Raw genomic sequence first — 25,578 nt, forward strand, 5'->3', positions numbered from 1 at the left:
TAACGCGGTATTTAGGGCTTTATTTGGATGAGAAGCAGTCTTTCATACCACATGCAAGAACAATGACGGAAAAAGGACTGAGTATTATGCATAAAGTGGCGAGACTGAACAGTGCCTCCTTTAGGCTGCCGCTGAACGTTATGAGAGCGTATCACACTGCTCTATTTGAATCTATTACATGCTTTGCAGCTAGTGTCTGGGCACATCGGCTGCACCTAGGTACTCACGTAAACATAGTTAGGCGTGGCCAACGGAGTGTTCTGCTCCGATTGTCAGGGGCGTTCAATACCACTTCCATCGAAGCCTTGTGTGTTGTACTAGGTGTATGCCCAATTGATCTTACCATCAGGCAACGTGCGGCAGCCTACTGGTTGAGGAGAGGGGAAGAAGGGAAGGTGAGAGATATTACAGGGCAAAATCTAAGGAACATGAAGGATTTAAGAGACTGGAAGCTACAGACATGGCAGTCTGAATGGGAAGCGACAGACAAAGGACGACGAGTGTACAACTTTTTTCCTGATGTACGTGAGAGATTAAGATTGCGACACTGTGATCCTACGCGCGGTATGGTCCATTTCCTGACGGGTCATGGACCATATCCTGCACACTTACAACAAGTGGGATTAAGAGAGAGACAGATGTATGTGTGTGTGGTCAAGTCGGTACACCGGAACACGTCGTTCTACACTGTCACAGGCTCTCAAGGACACGACAGCCAACTGTGAGTGAGGACTTATATAATCTAATAAGACAGCAGGATGAGTGGGTGAGACTGAACAATTTAAGCAATGAAATTTCAAATGTACTCCATGAACAGTTTAGGGAGGATCGTCCTTATGCACGGGTCAGACAGGGTGCACAGGTTAGGCAGCATCAATGGAGTGGCACTGACACAGACTCAAATACACAATCAGACCCAGATGAAGTTGTGAATGAGGACATGGAATGAAGGTTCTGGCATTCCAAGAGTGACTGGCTCGAAGTCAATTCCGAGCCCTCGCACTTGGGTGTTAATGTATACAGATAGATGTGTATTGTTGAAATAGAATTGTATAAATATTATGTATTGTCTGAAATTGTTCTTGTTTTCGTAACTAATGTAATGTGATGATTGGTAACAAATGTAAGGTACTCCTAAGATTATATATTAGTGCACATTTATCATGAACATGGTAGTATGGTTCTTGTTTGCATAGAGTAATGAATGTAGAGGTTCGAATGTACAGGAACCACATCCACTATGACACGCTCGAGGATTTGCCGAGCCCTCATATAGGTGTGGCTTTCTGTGGAACCAGAGCTTGCAGTTCTTAGTTACATTGCTTTGACCATCTGCCAAAGAAATAGATCCTAAGTTTATATATAACATATGTTGATTTAATTCTTCTTTGATTTTATATATTTCTAAATCTTAAATTTTCTAAATTTTTTGTCTGTATTAACAATATAAATAAAAAAAGGGAATAACAAACAGAAGAAGGTTAGTGGCACACCGAGGAAGAAATCTGGTCCGCCTCCACGTGGCTAGGGACGGGCAACGGTGTGAGAACTTTTACGACCATCTAGAAGTTCTCACACCGGCTAAGAGACCATGAGTGCCACTAACGCTACATATTGTAGAAGACATACAACCCACCATAGCTACTAGACGGTGGGTTCTTCTGTAAGTTAAATGAAAAAAAAAAATGTACCTATGAAACTATTTGCATCAATTTTAGAACTCCGCTCTTCCCGACGGCCGCGCCTCAACGGCGGGAATTGTGCCGCCCCTCGCCACACCCGCCCGCGCCTTACAGGTGGGACAGCGACGCCCTCAGTGCCGACCGGCGGACTCCCGCTGTACCAACAAATCACAGGTTACACCGGTCTTAGTATCCAAGAACAAGAGCTTCTGAACGACCTACTGGACATGATGACTTTATACCAGCTAAATGACCCCCAGTATCCTCCAGAGGCTGAGACTAGTTATGGGGTTCACATTATGGAAATTTACAGCATGACAACGTTTAAAGATCATAGAGAAGGATTCAGGAATATGGGGCTAGACCTTACAGCTTATCCACGACTAACCAGGGAGCGGATTGGTGACCTCATTGATTTTGTCGGGGATAGTGAGACGGACCTAACTACTTTTTGGCCTGTTCTTAAGGATGCAGGTCGGATCACCATCGTTTATGCAGATATACTGGCCTGCGTGTCACTTATAAGGGGCCTAGATCCCATTCCTATGATCAGAGAATTTCCATCGGAACTCAGAACTGACCATGACCTGATGGCCCCCAGAGGCATAAGAAGTGCATTCCATATCTCTAAACTGTCAACAAAGCCCCCAGGTCCGGGGAATTTTCGACCGCTAGTAGGAGCTCCGGTTTACCAGTCACCACCTCTGTCAATCTACTGTCGACCGAGTATGTTGCACAGGCCGAGTACTGCAGGCAGTGCCGGAGTCAATAAACTGCTAGAAGTTTTCCAGTGGTTGAACATCCGAGCGTTACCAAATTACAGAAATTACTTATGCCTGGCTGAAGGTCTAGGAGGATTCGCGTGCGGACTCTCTATGCTGACGTTTCATAGCCGGATCATATACAACACGATCCTAATGGAGGATGAGGCTAGTTATGAATGCCTAGAACTGACTAGAATTAGCAGGCCTAGGACCAACGTTCCGGACTACACGCTAATGAGGCAGGGCAACAGTGACTTGTCTAGAACCGAGTCAGCAAGCAATTACATGAACATTCTAGAACAGTGTGTGGTTGTGACTTGCGATTGCAACGATGGCCCTAACTTCGAGACTGTCATCAGACATGCTATTCAGATTTATCTATCTGTCAGAACCCAAGGTGGAATGCTGATTTTGAAGATATTCCTAAATAATTGGTCGTTAACCCTCCGGATTGTAAGGACATTGAGGGAATATTGTGTCAATGTCTACCTGATTAAGCCGTATAGTTCACATGATAACTATGAAAGTTATATAGTAGCACAGCAAGAAAGGACTGTTTACACTGGAGGTCCAATTCTAGATATGTATCCAGATTATCCAGATACTCGAGTGATGACTTACCATGTAAACGCTGTGATTGGACGAATAACCACACATGGGCTGACAAAACCACGACTGATATACTTGACCCCAGAGTTCCACTTACCAGATCATCTCATCAAGCGCTTAAATCCCCTGTGGTACGTGTGGCTGCAAAACCGACTTGGGTGGACCAATTGGATTGGAACATGCATATCTCTTCTCCAGCAGGGGAAAGAAGAGCTGTATATTTACATCAGGAACCGCTTATTGGATACGGAACGAAGGGAGCAGCAAGCTATAACATCATGTTCCCAGGAGGCACCTGTGCAACTAGGGTGGGGTACTAATACACGCAGTAGAGTTGTCAGGTTGGGTCACAATTATCTCTTTGCCGTAGGTATGCGACACTTACTGGATCTCCGGCTGAATTACAGTACCAACTTTGTAGACGAAAGGTTAGCTCGCGTGACATATCGAGATACTGTGGAACATATGGACCGCCGGTTTAAATGGGCACCCGTTAGGCAGGAGCATTATCAGGGAACCGTAAGGGATGGGACTTTCATATCTCGACCGTACTATTACTTCATCACAGGGATGGAAGCTGGGCTGTCACTCATCGGATGGAGTAGCTGTCGGCTGCCAGAACCAGAGGTAAGTGAATACGAACCGTATTCTTTTCAATATTCTCTACTTGGTATAGCTCTATAATGAGGGTTCATATCCTACTAGTGTGCTTGACAGTCATGCAGGGGAGTGTTGGTCTTATAGGATACAATTGTCATTCAAATGACGTGGCCATTCAAGCAGTGTCCTTAGCTGGTGTTGAACCTTGCATCGAGTCCGATACTCCTGAAATAACAGAAAATGTCACTGTACAGTTACTTCAAAGGCGCCACACCGGAAGAACGTATTACTTTAGTTGTTCAGTGGAGTATACGGAGCGAGTTTACTTCTGTGGGGCACATGGATATATCACCTTAGTGGCTGATGGGTACCAACAAGGGGTTACCACTTTGACACAAAAGGAGTGTTCAACTGTTCATCAAACAGGTGTTTATGCATGGAGGGGACGTCTAACCTTTACTTCCCTTCATGGAAACACTTCTGAGACCACAAGTTTTAACTATAAGGGATGGACGTCTACCGACGGTTACTGTGGGGGAGAGGACTACTAGGGGAACGGGAGACATTATAGCAACGTGGTTGTCAGTGTTACCCTGACCGTGATTCTCCATGACGGATGGGCAGATACAGATTTGTATAATGGGTTGATACAATTGCCAGGAGGGCATACAGCAGATTTGAACAAAGGGATGTTCACTGATTTGGTGTATGGGCAGACTTTCTGGACCCCTCATGATATCAGAACATGCTCATCTCTGTCATACATTGTTCGCTACATGGGTCCAGCCACGATGTATAAGGAGCGACTAGTCGTGGGTGAAAGACATATCATTGTCGTTGATCAAAGAAATCAGCTTTTTGCTCTCGAAGTGAAACAGCCTGTAACCGTTTGCCGAGTTAGTTGCTTCACCACAGAGCATCCGAGGCTGCTAATAAGCATAACTTCATTGCAAAACCCGGCCTTCTTTGAAATGGACTCACAATTGGACCCATTAGAGATTAGCCTTGCTACATATGTCAACAACAAATTTGTCTTTGTGGAGAGGCATGTAAAGAAGGCTTTAACCTCGTTATACCAGCACTTTGCTAGGCAATCCTGTGAGCTGAAACGATCACAGCTGCTAACTCTCCTCTCCATCGCCTTTATAAATGAAGAAGAATTCGCTTATGCCTATACAGGAGAAAAAGGATATACGGCACTAAGGAGAGGAGAAGTTTTATATTTAATCAAATGTGTTCCTGTATCGGTAACTGTCAGACAGACCACAAGATGTTATAGTGACCTGCCTGTGACCTATAGAAATCAGTCTGTATTTTTGAGCCCCAAATCAGGCGTGATTAAATCCACCGGATTAGAGGTAGAGTGCTCGTCTGTCACCCCGGCTTGGTTTTTCCTGTACGATGGATGGTATAGCATGTCCGGAGGAATGACTCATGGAAAGTTTGCACCTAGAGTTCTAAATCCTAGAGGATCTGGTAACTGGACCTACATCAGTCCGCGAGACATTGGAAATAGAGGACTATATACTGAGAAGGACCTAGAGACTTTCGAGACCAAACTAATGTTCCATGGAGAGAAGGAGTCCATGATAAACATTATTACCAGAGGGGCTGCCGGATTCAATCCAGATCATCAAGGTGTTGAAATTGATAGCTTGCTAACAGAAGCTACCATAGAAGCACTGTCAGCGAATATATTCCAGAAACTCTGGGGATGGTTCGGTTCATTTGGGACGTATATGTCGGGAGTGTTGGGTATCTGGTTCATCATAAAATTGTGCAAATTTCTCATCAATTCCCTAATCAATGGCACATTACTGTACCAAGTTTATGGGTTCGGAGTTGAACTGTGCGCGTGCATATGGTCTAACATTACACACATCTTACTCAACAGGGACCGGCCGGACCGTCGGACGCCAGCGCGGAGTGATGCTTCGGTGGAGGAGGGAAAGAAGGAGGAAGACCCTGCAGAAGACACCGAAGGAACACCGCTCAACAACCCTCCATCACACTCAAATTTGTATCCATCCATCAGTGGAGATTCTAAGTCTGCTAGTTTTGTTGTAAATGGCCTTGCCATCAGATAAGCTTAAGTGGTCTGTGGAAAATTATATTTTGTATGTTGTAAATATCTAACAATCTATAAAATTTGAAATATCCAACATTATAGAAATCCTTGGTTTAAAAAAAAACAGCTCCGGCTGTCTCATACTAAGGGCCTGTAAGGTGTGCAGGCTCTGGGTTGGTAATAGGCAGTGTGGGGAAGGACGCGTCTCAAACAGCCTCTCCTTCTCAAGTGCCCTTACCCGCCTTCTAGAGGTGGAGCTGTTAAGCCTTCGGGCGACTGAAGGGAAGGGGCACGACGGTGTGCTGAACAACTTGTACACCGGTTCTGACGGCTTCATTTGCTGTGGTGGGATCCTGCCCCAAGTCGGCGAAGGTCACTCGCCTTGTCTTGGGCTCCGAGGCATGCTCTGCCAAGCCGGGGCATGGTGACATGTCCCCGGTTAGGTTAGATGGGTCCAGACCTCTGAACGTCTGGGGGACCGGCCCGGCACCTGAGTAGGACCGGATCCTTGGCCTTTGGTGGGAACCTGGGCTAGTAAGAGGCGAAGGACGGAGAGTGAATCCGCTCTCCCGGAATGCGGGCGGCATTCGCCGATAAGGGAGCAGGTGAAAACTATAGTGGTGTGGCTGTTGAAGAGGACTAGTGCGCTGTACCCACGGCGTGCTAAACCTGGCAGCTCAGTTATTGACAGCTCTTGGTCAAGGGGCGGGACCGGTGAGCGTGCTGCATGTAGCCTCCCCCCATGCCAGAGAGGCCGGTCCGGGGCAAGAGACGGGCCTCCATCTTACACTCTCTTTGAATACGATAATGGCTGAAAATCAAGAGAGTGGTAATGTGTTAGATGCTTCCGAAACAGAAATCGAGGTGAATTTGACGGTTGCTGAGCGACACTCGAAATTTTTGAAATTGCTGGACTCGAGTGTCAAAAATGGAAAGATTAGCAACGGTGCGATTAACCAGATTAGGGACTTTATTGCAAATTGGGCAATTGTTCACTCCCAGCTAGAAGGGAGAGTATCCGAATTAGAAAAAGAAAATAAAAGGCTTAGAAGTCAGCCTACTCGGACGTATGCTGCGGTTGCCAAAGCCCCAGTGGCAAAGGCGCCGACAGCAAAAGAAACAATTCAAGAGAACATGAAAATAGCAGCTTTGATGTCTTCGCCAGGTTTAGGTTTTATAAAGACCGCGGGTGCCACTAAGACAGCTTTCGAAAAGTGTGTTGATCCAAAGAAAGATAAAATCAGGATCAACAGTGTCCGTACCTCAAAGAATGTGCTGATAGTCGAGACGGCCTCGCCAGAAGATGGCCAAAAGATCTTAGGAAATAAACAACTAAGCGAGAAAGTTAGGTGTGAACCTCCACGAAAGCGTCGGCCACTTATGAGTTTATATGATGTACCTACATTTATGTCAGCGGACAGCCTACTTGATGCGATATACACGCAAAATTTTGACGTGTTAATGACTAGAAACGTGTTTGATGAAGAGTTCAAGCTACGTTTTAAAGTAGGGCCTCGAGGAAAGCTGACTGTACATCATGTTGTGGAGGTTTCACCGAACTTATGGAAAGTGCTAACTCGCGCTGGCCGGTTGTACGTCGGCTACTCAGCACTGAACATAAAGGATTACCTGGCAGTGCCACGTTGCACAAAATGCCAGGACATAAACCATACCAATAAGTATTGTACGGAACCGAATGTCATATGTGCCCACTGTGGCCTGTCGGGACATATTAGGAAAGACTGTCCTAATAAGGACAAGGCAGCGACATGTGTACCATGCAAGAAACGGGGCCGTAAGTGTGGTGGACCTAAAGATTGTCCAACCCACCGAATGTTCTTAGATAGACTTATTCAAAGAACAGATTATGGCGATATTTAAAGTGGTACAAGTCAATGCCATGCGCAGCCAGATGGTTGCACATGAGCTAAGGAAAGTTGCGGAACAAGAAGGAATTGATATTCTATTGATACAAGAACCGAACTCCTGTGCGGGTCGAGTCTCTGGCTTTCCTGCAACAGCACAGGTGGTCTCCTCGGGTGGGAACCCCATGAGTGCAATTATTGTATTGAACAAAACTATTAAAACTACGGTATTAAATCAGTTCTGTACTGAGCATATTATAGTTGTACAACTTAATTTGTTGTCCTACAGTATGTACGTTGTAAACGTCTACTGCCAGTTCAGACATGACATCAAGATTTATCTTGATCAGCTGAATTGGATTCTAAGAGTTTTAGCCGGGCAGGCTATAATTGTAGCTCTTGATGCTAATGCTAAGTCCCCACTCTGGCACAGTGATGTACAGGACGGTAGGGGTGCGGAGCTTGTTGATTTGATAATGGTAACACACATGCAAGTATTAAACTTGCCTGGGTACCCCCCGACATACTCAGGGAGAGCGGGTGCCACATCAAATATTGATGTCACACTAGCAAGCGAGAGGGCAGCACCCCACGTCCATAACTGGCAAGTAAGAGAACATCTAACTGTCAGTGATCATAACTGTATTACATTTGAAATAGCGTCGACCATCGCGGATGTGCCAGGTGATTGGGTGGAACGGTACAACTATGCTCGGACAGACTGGGACCGACTCGTGCAGGTGTTCAGTCCTCCTGAGTTCAGGGAGGACATAGGTAATATTGATGAAGCTGTGGAGGAGCTTGTGAGCTCCGTGCAAACAGCCATCACACTATCTGTACCTCGAATAGCGAGATACATCTGCAGGGAGTCCACCCCGTGGACCCCTGAATTGACTGTGCTTAAACGATCGGTCAGAAGGGCGCGAAGCAACTATCAAAGGAGCTTTGCCCACGACGAACGACAATACCATCTGCGTATTTATCGTCGTTTGAAGCAGAGATACAAGGATCAGTTAGACATTACAAGGCGCCAATCCTGGGAAAGATTCGTGAACGATCAGCTGGGAACAGACCCTTGGGGAGTTCCTTACAAAATCGTTCGAGAAAAAATTAGATCACCCATGATGCTGTCTACGCTACGTGCTGGGGATGGTGACACGACCAAGAATTGGGAAGAAACAGCAAGATTGCTGTTAGACACATTACTCCCAGATGATATCGAGGACCAGGACTCGCACGAGCAGCGAGAAATACGTCAGGCACTCACGATTCCGTATCTTAACGATACAAACGTGTGCCCTTTCTCAGCAGAGGAGGTAGAAGCAACCATCTACACCTTCGCAAGGAAGAAGGCGCCGGGTCCTGACGGGATCCCTGTGGAGATCTTACAGGGACTCGCACACTTGGTCGCCCCGGCACTAAGTCGTATTTACAACATCTGTTTACAAAGGGGCTATTATCCACTAAAGTGGAAAACTGCAGAGGCTGTAATTATCAGGAAAGGCCCTGATAAAGATCCAACAGTGCCGAAATCCTATCGGCCTATCTGTCTGCTGGATGTAATGGGCAAAGCATTTGAGAAGTTGCTGGCTGACCGTCTCCAGAGTCATCGAACTCTGCATGGTATGAGTGATAGGCAGTTCGGATTCCGAAAGGGTCGCTCCACCCAGGATGCGATCAATGAGGTTTGCCGAATTGTTCACTCTGCGACATCAAAGTATGTACTGGGCATAATGATAGACATCTCAGGGGCCTTCGACAACCTGTGGTGGCCGGCACTCTTCTCTCGCCTGCGAGAGATTGGGTGCCCGCAGCTGCTGTATGGCTGTCTGGAGGCCTACTGTGATGGAAGGACTGCTAAGATAACGGCTCCTGGAGCCGTCGTATCTAAAAGAGTATCCCGTGGTTGTCCTCAGGGATCGGTGTGTGGTCCCATTTTCTGGGATATTAACATGGAACCTTTGTTGAACGTCCTGCAGCGAGAGACTGCAGTTCTGGGAGTCGTTGCTTATGCGGATGATCTCGCAATTCTAGTAGAAGGTGACACTCGCAATGTGATCGAGGACCGATCACGACTGGTTATTGATCTATTAACCAACTGGTGTACGAAGACTAAAATGTCTATAGCACCACAAAAATCCCTATATATGCTCTTGAAAGGCAAGTTAAATAGGGACCCAACAGTCAGAATTAATGGCCAAGCAGTGTCACGACAGAGATATGCCCGTTACCTTGGGGTGTATTTAGATGAGAATTGGAGTTTCATTCCGCATATCGAGCAAATAACGACAAAGTCCTTAGCTTTGTTCAATAAGATAATATCAATTGGACAAAGAAGGTTCCATCTGCCGTCAAAGGCAATAAATATTTATCATAACAGCATATTGGCACCAATAGTAGGGCACGCATCCAGTGTGTGGGCCCACAGGTTAGCTCTGGTGCGGCCTGCCGCTGCTGTCAGGCGAATACAGAGGAACGTTCTGTTGAGATGCATTGGAGCATTCAACACAAGTCCAACAGATGCACTGTTGGTAATTATGGGTCTATGTCCATTAGACCTAATAATAAGGCAGCACACAGCCTTCTATTGGCTGCGCAAACAGAACATCGACAGGGTACAAGATATAATGGGCGTTCCTCTGTTAAGTGTCAAAGCCATCCGCAAGAAAGTGCTTGACATTTGGCAGGACGAATGGGATGGATCCAGTACGGGCCGTAGAGTCCATGGGTTTATACCCACAGTGAGGGGAAGGTTAAATAACAAGATAATGATGCCCTCGCAGGGCATAGTTCACTTCCTCACAGGACATGGTCCTTATCCCACGTACCTGCATAGAATAGGGAAAAGGCCAACACCGGAGTGTGACTGTGGTGCCCACGAAGGATCGCCAGAACACATAGTGTTCGAGTGCCCAATAAATGAACAGGTTGTCTCAGGGGAGAGGCAGCTTCTGCAGACTAGAAATGTTAATGAAATATTAACAGAAAGCGAAATGTTCAGCAATTTTGCTAAATTGGTTAACAAAATCTCAAGGGAGGCCCAGCGAGCCTACCTTGGGAGAGAGTAAATGCGCTTAACATCTAATGCGCAATTGTATATATGTAAATATTATGTTTGTTTAAGTGTTGACTTAGAGCAGTGAGTAGTTGTAGTTAGATCAGCATGGTGGTGGGGGGAATAAAAGAGTTGCAAAAATGGAGTGGTTTCTCTAGTAGTAGCGGCCCGCCTCCACGTGGCTAGGGACGGGCAACTCTCTGGCAGGATTCCAGAGAGGCTGAGAGGCCGATAATTCACTAAAGGCAAAGTTGCTTAATAAATATAAAGTATGCAGCCACTAATAAACCACTTCTGTAATGCTAATAGTAGAGATAGTTAGTATTAATACGCCCACTCAAAAGTATTAGAAAGTGGGTTATGGATGGTTCAATAATTTTTTGTACCGAAGGCCGTTATGCTGTCTAACCAGTGGTGGAGTCCACCTATACTGGTAGAAGACGGGCGGCTAAATGTCCGATCTCTCAACCTCCCCGTGGTGTAAGACGTGAGTAACCGGGCAACCGGTGAAACCAATGAGAGAAGGGCGACTCCCGTGCGGGGTGCGGACACGGACGCGGTGGGACTGGGCAACTGGTCTCTCCCGGCTGGGTCTTGCATTCCTGCTCGCCGTGGGCGTAAGGTGTCGGACTCTTGAGTCTAGTATCCTTGCTCACTGGCGATTGGCACTTGCTTGTTTTGGCGGCGCCTGCTGTGCTTCGGCTCTGGCCGGGGCGCGGCGGGTGCCGCTTCTGCGTTGGCGGCGCTCGCTGCGTCTCGGCTCCGGCTGGGATGCGGCGGGCGCCGCTTTTGCGTAAAGACATTTCGCGATGCACAGGCTGTGCTGCGTGTGTCAACAGCATAGGATGCTAACTTGTTGGGCGTGCCCGACTTGTAGAGCGTCTCGTTGCGAGGATGTGTTTTCCGTCTCTGCCTGTGTGCGCTACGGAACTCGCTCCTCACTGCTGCAAGTGCCACGGGAGTTTTACTCCCCACATGGAGGCGCTCGTGTTGAGGCAGACGGACCGAACATCGGCCTGTCCAAGCTGAGCGTGCGTCTCTAACTACTGCGAGCGCTTGTAGGTGTCGGACTGCAAAGTCTAGTATCCGAGCTTGCATGTAGGAAGTGCGCGATCAGAGACCCGCGTCGACGTATGTCGGCGCGCGGTGGCTGACTTGTGCGCATGGCGGTGCGCCCTGTGCGGCTCGCTGGCGGTGGGCTCCTGCTGCGGCGCCGGCCTCGCGCGTGATCCGCTCGGCAACTGTCGGGCGGCGGTGCGGATGGCCGGGGTAGCGGCGGGGTTCATCCGCCGGCCGGGCTGCGCGCGGTTGCGCTGTCGTGTCGGCTGCGCCGTGCTGGTTCGGGTGCGGCCGGGCTGCGCGCGTGCGCTGCTGGCTGGCGCGGGGCGGGCGGTCGGTCTCTCACTGGCGGTCCGCTCTCGCTGCTGCGCTGGCGGCGGGCGGCGGCCCTGCTGCGCCCGGCTTCGCCGGTCGCGTTCGGACAACTTAGCGGCGCCGCCCGGCCAAACATGGTGTTGGTTGTGGTTGGCGTGCGCGGTTGACGCACAAAGCACTGTGGGGAGTATGGCGGTCATCGTTCCTGCGGAAACGGAGTTCCCTACCTGGTGAACTTAATGTGGAAGCAGGCCGATGTCCTCGGGCGGGAGGGGCGTCTGACTGCGAAGTGCCCTCTGCCTTTCAGAGGATGCGACGCGGACGGCGACCTTGTCTCGCTTGGAGGATTCCTTGGTGCACGACTGTGAAGGGGAGGCCGGAAACGGCCACCACAACGCGGAAGTCACCAGGAGCTGCCACAGGAGGGTGCTCCTGAGTGGTCTTAGACCACGACCACAGGGACGGAGGCTAATGCAGCCGCCGTACGGGCCTGGCAAACCCGGGGTACCCTAGCCCGGAGCTGGCAAGCGCTACCAGCGACGGCCGTAATCTGAGACGCGCACTTCAACGACCGCTGAAAAGCGCGCAGTGGAACGTCGTGCGCGTCTTGGACCGGCGTCTTGGCTTAACCGCCTGGGCAAGAGAAGGACAATCTCTATAAACATCCCTCACCCTCTGTGCTAGCTGGCGGCCATGGGGCGCAAGGCTGTTGAGTTGAGAACAGTCGTGAGTCAGCAACCTCAGAGGACCGGCCGACCCTCTGTTGTATAAGGCTTACTCAGGTGAGCGGGGCGACGCCTGGGTGGACCACTTACATCCCTAGCTGCTCGTGGGAATCACATGGATTCTCTCAACCACCCTTGTCCCGACGGAACTGGTGGGCCGTCGCGGAGTCAACACACCAATCTCTCGGGGAGCGAGTCTGACACCTCGTGTTATGACCACCTCCCAGCACAAGGGCAGTCGGAGGCCCATAGGCCACAAGACAATGACCCCGCGCTTAGCGAGTCGGAATTGGAGCCTCGGACACCTCGTGTTCGGAGCGCTAAGACGGCTGCAAGCGAGACGCTGACACGGACGCTCGCTGATACGAGCGAAAGTGAAAGCGAGAAAGAACGCAAGGCAAAGCTGAGGAAGCAGAAGAAACACCTTCGAAAAGTGCTCCGGCAGAGATCGAAGAGTGCGGACGCAGCAACCGAGCTAATGCCGCCACCCCGTCAGCCGGCGCCAAGAGCCGCGCCAAGAGCCGCGCCAAAGGCGGGAGATAAGCCGAAACCGGCGCAGGTAGCCGAGCGCAAGCCCGGCGGCCCAGTCGGGGACGGCGAAACGGGAAAGTCTGAACCGAAGGCGAAGACGAAGGCCTCGCGGCCGACGACACCGCCGGCGGGAAATACTCCAGACGGGTCAGAGCTGGCGCAGGTAGCTGGGCAAAAGCCCGGCGGCCCAGTCGGAGCTGGCACGTCTGCCCAGACTCGCCCGGCGGGAGAGACGACGGTCGTATGGCCGCAGTCTCAACCGTCGGAGACGGCGAAAAAGGTGCGGAAACCGGCGCAGGTAGCCAGGCAGCAGCCCGGCGGCCCAGTCGGTGACAGCGCCAGTAGTAGCCGCGCCTCTACGCCGACGTCGGGCACCGAAAGACGCAAGTCACGGATCCGACATAAGAAGCGTAAGAAGAACAAGCAGCCGGACTCGGCGCAGGTAGCTGGAATACAGCCCGGCGGCCCAGTCGAGGACGGCAAGTCCCGATACAAGGCAAGCCCTAGCAATCTTGCGACCATACAGCTTATCGCGACGCGGCTCGAGGACGTCCTGGAGCTCGTGGACGACTCTCTAAAACCAGGGCAACTGGTGGAGGAGAAAAGTCTGGGAGATTTCAGGAAGCGACTGAGAGCAAAGTTGTTTGACTGGGCTATGGCGCAATCGGCCCTCACTGGAAGGGTGGAAGCCTTGGAGGAGGAGATGGCGAAGACGAGAGCGGCGCCTACGGCGCCACCCAAGACCTTCGCTCAAGTTGTTGCCGCTCCGCCCTCGCCAGAACGGAAAACGCAGGCGATGATAACCAAAGCTCAGACAGAGAAGGCTACGCTCTTCATCAAGTCTAAGAGCAACGAAAGTGGCGCAGAAGTGCGAAAGAAGTTCACCTCCCTGGTCAAGCCGGAGGCTGAAGGTGTGAAGTTCTCACGGGTCACTACCAGCGGACCGACGCTCATCGTTGATGTGGCGTCTGAGACTGATCGCCATTAACTCTTGGCTAATAACCAACTGACAGAGGCACTGAAGTGCGAACTGCCGAGAAAACTCAATCCGCAGATAATCATATATCATGTACCTTGTGTCATGAAGAATGAAACTGTAGTTGAGCTAACTAGAAAGCAAAACGACCTTGGAGGACTTTCGGAAGCACAATTCTGCAAGGAGTTTAAGCCAAAGTTCCGGACTGGACCAAGGGGCAAACTAACATCACATCTCGTGGTGGAAGTAAGCCCACGACTCAGAGTCGCCATTCTAAGACAGAAACGACTGTACATGGGCTTTGAGTCCATGCCTGTCGATGACTACTTGGATTTGAGTGTCTGCACGCGGTGCCGGGATGTGAATCACTCGGCAAGGTTCTGTAAGCAGGACCCGAGTGTAATAACATGTGGGCACTGCGGTGAGAACGGACACATGAGAAAGGACTGTGGAAAGGCGGGCGACCCAGCGGTCTGTATCCCGTGCAGAAAGCGTAATCGCAAATGCGATACGCCAGGCAAAGAGTGTGAATATTACAAAATTCTCACACAACGCAAAATCCAGCGGACAGACTATGGGAGACAAGACCTCTCGTCAACCGTCTCCTTACCGGCTGCTACCTCGCCTGTTGCCGACCGGACTGTGAACACTCACAATGTCCGCGTCGGTTAAAATAGGACAGCTGAACTGCGCGCGAACGCAAGCGGTGATGCACGAGGTACGACGCCGTGCGGAGGAGGAGTCTCTAGACATTTTATGTCTGCAAGAGCCCTACTCTAGGGACGGAAAGATCCGACATATGCCAACTACAGCTCAGATCCTGGCTGAGGGAGAGCATCCCATGGCTGCAATCGTTGTGCTAAATCGATCTTTAAGAGCAGTGAAAGTGGCGCACCTAAGCAACAGATGCATGGTGCTAGCCGAGATAAACACTGGCGATTTCACCTTTTTCGTGCTGAATATGTACTTCCAGTACAGGCACAGAGAGAGGCCGTATATCGACCAGTTAAGAGAGGCGGTTGGGTTCTACCGCGATGATTTGCTCATCTGCACAATGGACAGAAACGCCATGTCACCCCTATGGCACAGTGACATCACGCCTGTTGGTGCGCGACGCGCCGCTAGGCGAGGTGAGAGACTCGCTGAAGCAATTCACGAGCTCGGACTAGAAGTGTTGAGCCGTCCGAACTTCCCACCAACTTTCGAAGGTCGTAGAGGTGCGACCTCGAACATTGATGTGACACTCAAGAGTGCACACGCTAATCTCCGAGCGGAGAATTGGAAGGTATGGCGGGGAATGACACTAAGTGACCACAACCTGATCACATTCACTGTAGCCTATGATGGGGAGCCTCTTCCTCAAGACCAGGTGAACGGCATCGTCAGGTTCAACTGGCGTAAGGCTGATTGGGATCGACTAAGAGGAAATCTAGTGGTACCGAATTGGCCAATGGATCGCGTTGTGGACGTAGATCAAGCTGCAGAAGATCTAACGGCAGCTATACGGACAGCGGCAATGGGTGCAGTCCCGTTGGCCCGCACAGGGAAAACGCCAAAAACACCTTGGAACCCTGAGCTGCAGCGTCTCAGACGCGAATGCCGAAGAGCGCGGCGGCACTACCAGCGCAGCATTGGCGATCACTTGCGTGAGGCCACGCTTGTGCGGTACAGAAGGGCCAAGGCGGTGTTTAAGCGGACCCTGCACAAGGTACGGACTGAGAGTTGGCAATCTTTCGTTCGTGACAGTCTGGCGGCTGACCCCTGGGGTACGCCGTACAAGATTGCGGCGTCGAAAGTTCGGTCACCGACGGTCCTGTGACTGCCATCGATCTTCCTTAGGGTCGACACCAGGGACTGGCAAGAGTCAGCTGAGCTCCTCATGAGTACCTTATTGCCCGATGACAGTAGCGAAGATGAGAATGAGGAACAGGGGAATCTGAGGCGGCAGCTCCATGAGGTGTATGCTGAGGAGACGCCTGTTGCTCCATTCACTGAACGTGAAGTTACCGATGCAATTCTTGAATTGCGCCGTAAAAAGGCGACGGGCCATGATGGACTCGCTGCTGAGGTTCTCCAAGGCTTATGCACGGAGATCTGCCCATACTTGACAAACCTCTACAATGAGTGTTTACGTCAGGGACGGGTACCAGTGTCGTGGAAGTTGGCCGAAGTGGTCATTCTGCGAAAGGGTGAGGACAAGGATCCGGAAGTGCCGAAATCATACCGACCCATCTGTCTCTTGAACTCCATGGCCAAGCTCCAGGAGAAGCTCCTATCCCTTCGGCTAGAGCAACACCGGGAGCTGAAGGGACGAAGTCCCGACCAGTACGGATTCAGGAGGGGCCTGTGCACGGAGGATGCTATAAACAAGGCAATGTCGTTGGTGGACACATCTACAGCTAAGTACGTTGCGGGGATAATGGTTGACATCGCCGGGGCTTTCGATAACCTATGGTGGCCGGCACTGTTCGACAGCCTAAGGAAGTTGGAATGCCCTGGGCCCCTGTACCGGTGCCTACTTGACTACTGCCGAGATCGACGAGCTGTCTTGCGGTGCCCGGGGCGGGCGGTTGAGAAGTCGATCACCAAGGGATGCCCACAGGGCTCGGTCTTCGGTCCCATATTCTGGGATGTAGGCCTCGAGCCAGTGTTGGAAGAACTTGGAGAACTGCGACAAGTGCGAGGCGTGGTGGCGTACGCTGATGACCTCCTTCTAGTACTAGAAGGTGACTCTCGGGCAATGCTGGAAGCTAACTGCAATGTAGCGCTTAATGCACTGCAGCAGTGGTGCCAGAAAGTGAAGCTGCGGCTATCTGCAGAGAAGACTGTGTATATCTTGCTGCGCGGCCGTTTGGCGCGGGACCCTATACTCCGAATCGCTGGCGGTGACAACGAAGGGGTTATTAGGCGAACACGCATGGCGAGGTATCTGGGAGTCCACCTCGATGAGTCCAGACTGTTCTCTGCGCATATCGAGATCGTATGTCGCAAGGGCCAGGCCCTCTTCCACAAGATAGCCAGTATAGCCAACAAGCAGTTCCACCTGCCGTTGCAAACACTGAGGCTATATCACTCGAGTATTCTCGTGGCCATCACGGCCTACGGGTCGAGTGTCTGGGCTCATAGACTGAGACAGAGGAAACCTGCAGCGGCTTTGAGCAGGCTCCAGCGCCAAGCGCTGGTGCGCCTCACTGGTGCATACAGCACGACATCCGCCGATGCGCTACTTGTCATCACAGCAATCCCCCCACTCGACCTTTTGGTCAGGGAAAGAGGTGCGCTGTATTGGCTCCGGAAGGGCAATCCGGAAGGAGTCAATAACATCCTAGGCCGTCCAGCGAACAGCGTTGCTGAAATTCGGAACTGGCTCATTGACGAGTGGCAGCAGAGGTGGAACGCGCTCCGCACTGGCAGGTGCGTGTACCGAATTTTCCCCAATGTGAGAGAGCGGATGAGACTTCGGTTTCTGAAACCCTCACGGGGACTGGTGCACTTCTTGACAGGACATGGCCCATTTTCTACCTACTTGTGTAGGACTGGCAAGAGAGAAACTACAGACTGTGACTGTGGCGAGGAAGGAACCCCGGAGCACGCTCTGTGGGACTGCCCACAATTTGCCGAAGTGCGGGGTGACGAACTGCCCCCTAATAGAGATGTTAGAGTGCTACTCCGGAGCAGAGAGCACTGGAGGGCGCTCAACACTCTTGCCTCTGCAATATCCGCATCGGCGCTGGAACAATATTTGCAGCGTAGGGCTCAGGAACTCGTGAGGGATAGAGCAGGAATGCTCGGTGACCCCGATACGACTCCAGAGGCCAGCAGCAATGATTCAGACGCTGACTCGTGGGTCGAAGATGACTAAATGGTGACTTGACTCTAGGCCAAGAACCTGGAAAACTCCGGGCTCGACGATGGGCAAGGCCTGGCTAGCCTGAGCCGAGTGCTGTGAACCCTGCTCACCGCCGGGGAAACGTGCGCCGGCTGATTGCCCATTGTAAGCGGATGCTACGGCGGCACCACCTCCACGCGGTTCCCCGTGGGCACTGGGCGGCAGGCCGCGAGACCTAACGCCCGGTGGCAAAGTGTGCTCCTCTGAGGATATAGAGGGTCCGTACCCCCGCACAGTGGTGACGGTGTGGGGGTAGTTTTTCCAAGACCGCTTCCTGCGGTGGCAACGCTGGGGTAGAGTCGACACTCGCCCACTGGTGGAAGGTAAACATTCTGCTGTACATCAGTACTTTACTAACAGTTCAGTTGTCTCACGGCACTGCTTAGTAAATGATGCAGGGCCACATGGATAGATGATACATGCAAATGTACCTATGAAACTATTTGTATCAATTTTAGAACTCCGCTCTTCCCGACGGCCGCGCCTCAACGGCGGGAATTGTGCCGCCCCTCGCCACACCCGCCCGCGCCTTACAGGTGGGACAGCGACGCCCTCAGTGCCGACCGGCGGACTCCCGCCATCTGTGCGTGCGCGAGTGGACTACTTGGCCGACCTTCCGGCGTAACTGGGCCGCGCAGCGCAGTACCGACCGGCACTCGCCGGCTTTAACACCCAACCTGCGCGCTGCGGCGTGTCGCCTCTTGCGCGCCGCGCTGGCGTATCGCTTCCAACGCATTTTTTTGCCTCTGCCGGCTGCGTGATGGCGCATCGCCCCCACTTGGCATGGCGTCGGGTGTTCACGATTACATGGTAATGACCCCAAGTCAAAAAATCGCCGCAATCGACGAAATACTAAATGAGATCGGCGATGAACTAAAAGCCAAACACGTGTCGGCAAGTGTTCTACAAACAGTCAGGAACAAAATATTTCCCGTCGCAATCCAGTTAACGTCCGCTGAGGCAAAGGTTGATCTCTTAAAAGAGCAAAACAAAGACCTCCTGCGTGAACTACAATGTTCGGCAGATCCAGTCAAGGAGTTCCGTATTGAGACACTTAGTGATCAGGTTAATAAACTCGAGGAGGAAAACTCTAGGCTCACAGAGATTAAACACGAACTTAGAGGGCAGGTCAGGGAGTTAACAGAAAAGGTCACGGAACAGGCTCAACAGCAGGCCAAAACCTTAACATACGCTGCAGCCCTATCCACCGCCCCAAAAGAACACAAACGAATTGAGGCAGCCAAAGCGAAACAGGCAACCACCCTCTTCATTAAGTCAACGTCCAACCAAGACACCAAAGCGGTGAGACAAACACTGACCCAACACATTAATCCCAGGCAGGACAATTTACACATCAAGTCGATTAGAAATACAAAAACAGCGGTCATTGTCGAGGCAGCCACACAGGAAGATTGTCGAAAAATAATCGAAAGAGCGAAGGACATTGGCAACATTACCTGTGAAGGGCCCAGAAAGAGAAAACCTTTAGTTGCGATCTATCGGATGTCCGACACAATCACTGACAAAGACTTCCTAGAGTGCCTTTATGATCAGAACCTAAGCGACGACTTCTCGAAAGACGATTTTGACAACGAGGTCAAAATAAGATTTCGCACAGGACCCAAGGGCAGGGGCTACAACCATCAGGTCCTTGAAGTCCCGCCGAAGTTATACTGGTACCTTACGAAAAAGGGCAAAGTATACATAGACTACCAATCACTAACTGTCAGGGATTACACAGCTGTGAGCCAGTGCTACAACTGCTGTGACGTTGGACACACAACGAAAGGGTGCACCGAGCAAGCCGCCATCTGCTCAAGGTGCGGCAAGAAGGGCCATAAACGCGCCGAGTGCCGAGCCAAGGAGGCCATCGACTGCATCCCTTGTCACAACAGAAACCGTAGGTGCAACAAAAGTAAGGGAGGTGCTTGTCAAACGTACAAACAACTCCTAGACCGCCTAATTGACAGCACCGACTATGGAAACTAACAGTCCCTCAAGCCCAACCGGTGGGAGACATAAACCTACCCAAGCACAGACACACCCATACAAAGCACCCTCGACAATAAATCGCAATCACCAGCGTGCCATAACTTGGCGTAAGAGGCAGAAACTTCTCCCTGACGACTACCCAAATGACGGCTACATCCCAGGACTGTCACACAATACGAACTTGGAAGACAGCCACTATGCAACGATCGATTACATAGACGACCTCACGTTAACTGGACAGATACCATCAGACGCAGCCAAACTAATTAAGAGACAAATCCTGCACTGGCTAACTTTCCATACGACGCTCATAAACAGAATTGACGAACTTGAAGACGCATTAATAGTAACAAGCACTGCATCCACACACAACCGAGACAACCATGACACATATGACCAACTGCAGCAACATCACACAAGCATGACGCCGAAGAACAAAGACTATACATCTACTCAAGCGCAGCCCCGTACCTACGACACCAAAAAATGCGAGGGGCGCATAAAGCCTGTCAGATTCGTACAAGGCGAGACCTTAAACCCCAAAGAAACAGACGTACTGGTCAACCAAACCAACAAGACTGGCATACTGACGAAGGACCAAGACACTGACAACACCCATCACCATCTGCAAAACAAACGAAAGATATGTCACACTGACATACCCGCAGAAGATGACGATGACACATACTGCTGCCCTCACGCCAATGAATGCGGTGTACATAACCATCAAACCAACAAAACCACCCCTGGGCAACCCGAAACGCAATCTGAAAGAGCCAACAGCACACGTGTGACAGAAATACCCAAGGAGTCGAAACAACCAATACGTGAGGGGAAAGAAGTTGCGTGTGACGATCATTTACGACAACCGCGGTCGCCTCCACCAAGTGCTACAAAAGTGCCCTCTACAGGCGACACCGGCCCCCTCTCATCACCCAAGTCCATGTCAGCAAGAGGAACACCAGCACCACCAGCTGCTCCTCCTGCGCACACCAACAGCAGCAACAGCAAAGCACCCACCGCCGAGGGGCAGCGTGCAGCTGCCACTCAGCCACGACACCCCAAGACGGCGCAGACGCCGACACCCGCTACCACCACCAGCGATTTTAATTGTAACAGCATAGATTTAAACCTAAAATTAAGTAGGTTAGAAAAAAGGGAGCTCTTTGAAACTGCGCAAAGAATGATCATCAGGCTACATCACCCCTATGGCAACTCAGTCTGCTTTCGCACAACGGAGCAGACGGACAGAATAATCCTGAAAACAGAGAACATTCCCACAGACTCAGAAAGTCTGCTACACCTACTCCTGCAGGTATGTGCTCGCAGAGAGGAAAAATTTGATCTTGACAAATTATACAAAGATCACGTCAGGGCCTATGGAAGGACCTATTTCGACTTCAGTCAAACAGGAAGTGCTACGTGCATGTGAAGCATCCGATCTGAGGGTTGCTCAATTGAACGCTATGAGAAGCACACACGTTAGTCTGGAACTTCCACAGGTCCTGAATGAGCTTAACTGCGATATCCTGTGCATACAGGAGCCATATACTAAACAAGGCCATATCACCAACATCCCCACCCACGCGATATCGATATCGGGTAAGGCGGACTGCAAGGCGTCAGTCATAATCCTCAACACAGAGATCCACCCGGTTAAGATCACGGAATTATGCACAGAACACATTGCTACAGTGGAGATTACGCACAGGGGCGACACATGGGTCGTTGCATCGATTTATGCTCAATATAGCCACTGTATCAATCCATATGCAAATGCCATCAGACAGATCGCACAATATGCCGGCAACAAAAAATTATTAATCTGTGCAGACACCAATGCAAAATCCACTCTATGGCACTCCAACAGAACAGATGACAGAGGACGAATAATTAATGACGTAATACACGAGAACGGACTGAACGTCATCAACGAGGAAGGACACGACCCAACATTCACAGGGCATGACGGCTCCTCATCCAACATAGACATCACCCTTGCAAATAACGCTGCGACCACCTACATACAAGACTGGACGGTGCACGACCACATCACCATGAGTGACCATAATGTTATCACACTAACTCTACAGAAGACAGCACACAACAACACTGCAACACAACCCCGAAGACTGCTCTTCCATAAGACAGACTGGGACACAGTAAGACACAAGATACAGGAACAATCACTGCAGAACATCAGAGGCAGTGTTGACTACGGAGCACACAAGCTAACAGAAATCATCACACACATACAGAACACCTGCATCCCCACATCATGCAAAACAAAACAACAGACCATCCCTTGGACCGCACACCTAACACAACTCAAGCAGGACACCAGACGTAGACGCAGACTCTACCAAAGGGCAATCTCAGACAGAGAAAGACAAGTAAGACTACATAAATACCGGCTTGCCAAGGACAGATACAAACAAGAACTAAATAAGACTAGAAAGGACCAATGGAATGACTACATAGCAAGACAGACACAACTTAACATATGGGGGGAACCTTATAAGATCGTGACCGAAAAAATCAAGAGCCCACTGGTCCTGGGAACGCTAAGAAAGGATGACGGGGTGATGACAAAAGGATGGAGAAGCACAGCGGAGTACCTGCTGGGCAAACTCCTCCCTGACGACATCGCCACCACAGACACACCAGAACAAGCTGCATTGAGACGTGAACTCACCACAGCCTACACCACACCAACCGTCACCTGTCCGTTTGCGCAGGAAGAGGTGGCGATAGCGATCTCAGAACTTAAAAACAAGAAAGCGCCTGGACCAGATGGTATCCACTCTGAGGTACTAAAACAGATAGCACCGCAGATCACTCCATACCTTACAACACTGCTGAACGATGCACTAAGGCTAGGCCGTGTGCCTGCAGTGTGGAAAGCCTCTAGGGCGGTCATCATCAAGAAAGCACCAGACAAAGACCCCTCAGAACCCAAATCATACAGACCCATATGCCTCATCAATACACTCGCCAAAACACAGGAAAAACTCCTTTGTGAAAGACTCCAAACACATCGCACACTTCGGGGACTGACACCACACCAATATGGCTTTCGGCAAGGAAAGTCTATTGACGATGCAATCAACAAAGCACTTCAAATCGTACACAATACACCTTCAAAGTACACACTAGCCATCATGATTGACATTTCGGGTGCATCTGACAATCTATGGTGGCCGGCCCTCTTCAAGAGGCTCAGACACCTGCAGGTACCGGAATCTCTGTACAACAGTCTTGTAGACTACTGCAGGGACAGAACAGTCGCTTGGCATATGGACGACAAGAAAGTAATCAAACGTATTACCAAAGGTTGTCCACAAGGATCGATCTGCGGCCCCATCTTCTGGGACATACTGTTAGAACCACTCCTAGACTTACTTGAGGAGCACAATACGACAGATGGAGTTGTCGCCTATGCTGACGACCTGCTTGTGGCAGTATCAGCAAACAACCGTGCCCAGCTAGAAGACAGAGCCAATGATACACTTAAAACAATAACACAATGGTGTACAGACAACAAGCTCAAGGTAGCAGAAAACAAAACAACATACACACCACTAAAGGGCATCCTGCATAGGAACCCAACAGTCAAAATCGGGGACACGAACATTAAAAGATCAAAAGTAACACGCTACCTTGGAGTCTACATAGACGAACGGTTGAACTTCCACGAACACATACGAATATCCACGGACAAAGCAGAAAAAATACTGCACAAACTGGCAAGGCTAAACTCGAAACAATACAGACTACCACTGTCAGTCATACGAACATATCATTGCGCTCTCTTCGAGTCGGTACTATGTTTTGCTGCCAGCACGTGGGCCCATAGACTCAGCCTATCCACTAACAGAACCGCCGTACGGCGGGGGCAAAGAAGCATTCTGCTTCGACTAACTGGGGCCTTCAACACAACCTCAGTCGACGCACTTTGCGTTGTAATGGGAATCTTCCCAATAGACATAACCATAAGATATCGTGCGGCAATGTACTGGCTTAGGATGGGGAAACTAGACCAGGTTCGGCAGATCATTGGTGTACCATATGCTACATCACGTCAACTCAAAGCATGGCGAGTGGATACCTGGCAGAGCGAGTGGGCTAATAGCGATAAGGGCCGACGAGTCTATAGCTTTTTCCCTGACATCAAAGAACGATTAAGACTAAAGCATATCGATCCTAGTCGCGGTATGGTACACTTTCTGACAGGCCACGGCCCTATCCCATGCACCTGAGCCGCCTGAGTCTGCAACAGACTACCAGATGCACATGCGGGGAAGAAGGCTCCCCAGAACACACTGTCCTATTCTGCGGGCAACGCACAAACACTAGACACACACTACACATTACCCGGCAGAACACCCAAGATGAAATATACACTATCTTACGTGACCCAGACCTATGCGACAAACTCAATACATTAACTGACGAAATATCCAGGACCCTGTATACAGAATATCTGAACAACAGACCATACAGAAGGCAAGGCCGGGGACGCAGACCACAGAGTGCCCATGGAACGGATAGCAGTATAAACACCTCGGGCGAAGACACGGATGTTGAGATGAATCATGTCGACGACCCACTGTGGCGACCTGCACATGAGTAGTCTAGGTACCAGAGCAGCACCTAACACAAAAGAACACACATGCACACAAAGGCCACAAAACTGAGAAATAGCCAAAGCCAGGCACCTACCCCTGGGACCTACGCATCCTGGCGAGAAGCACCACTCGGCTTGGATGGAAGGATCTTAATTGTGGTTCCCCTTAGCTGGGCCCAACCCGACGGATACTTAGCCTGGACGGTGGTTTTCCCCGATCTACGTTGAGCTGCCACGCAACCGGGAGGCGGGAACTGGTCTGACATGCACACGTACACACACACACACACAAGCACATTGCACATAACATACAAGAACACACATATAAGGATACGCAGTCAAAAGGTGACACCACACCTGTAAACAAGAGTTAGCTCCAAGATAGGCACCTACCTTAGGAACCTACGCCTCCCGACGAGAGGCGACACCCGGCCTGGATGGAAGGATCATAATTGTGGTTCCCCTTAGCTGGGCCCAACCCGACGGATACATAATGTAGATCGGGGAAAACCACCGTCCAGGCGGAGTTGCCATGTAGCCGGGAGGTGCCAATCATTCATCAAGCAAGTACTGGTCTGACACGTCCACACACACACACCCACAACCACACATAATGACACACATACACAAGCCTAAACAAAATATAATAAAATCACCCCATCACATCTAGACTAGTTAATATTTAATTTAGTACCATGCAAGTAGTAATAAATAAATTAAGTTTACAAGTATATGTGTGAACTGTGAGCGGCGGCCAGCGTCTTGAAGGTCATTCCAAGACCCTGACCGCAACCCACACACTGGTGGTGGAAATTTCTCTA

The 25,578-nt window shown here is 50.5% G+C and overlaps 1 protein-coding gene across 1 annotated transcript; it reads left to right on the top strand.

Moving 5' to 3' along the window:
* The first annotated feature begins 12,857 nt into the window (after nt 1-12,857).
* LOC124550815 (serine/arginine repetitive matrix protein 2-like) lies at nt 12,858-14,261 on the top strand. The gene has a single exon (XM_047125541.1). The coding sequence runs from the start codon at nt 12,858-12,860 to the stop codon at nt 14,259-14,261; it is 1,404 nt and encodes a 467-aa protein (XP_046981497.1).
* The last annotated feature ends 11,317 nt before the right edge of the window (nt 14,262-25,578 follow it).

This window comes from Schistocerca americana, chromosome 9, assembly GCF_021461395.2.
Source record: "Schistocerca americana isolate TAMUIC-IGC-003095 chromosome 9, iqSchAmer2.1, whole genome shotgun sequence".
NCBI classification, from domain to species: Eukaryota; Metazoa; Arthropoda; class Insecta; order Orthoptera; family Acrididae; genus Schistocerca; species Schistocerca americana.

What these genes read in the sequence shown, in the direction of transcription:
- LOC124550815 (XM_047125541.1), top strand. Translation starts at nt 12,858, where the DNA reads ATGGATTCTCTCAACCACCCTTGTCCCGACGGAACTGGTGGGCCGTCG.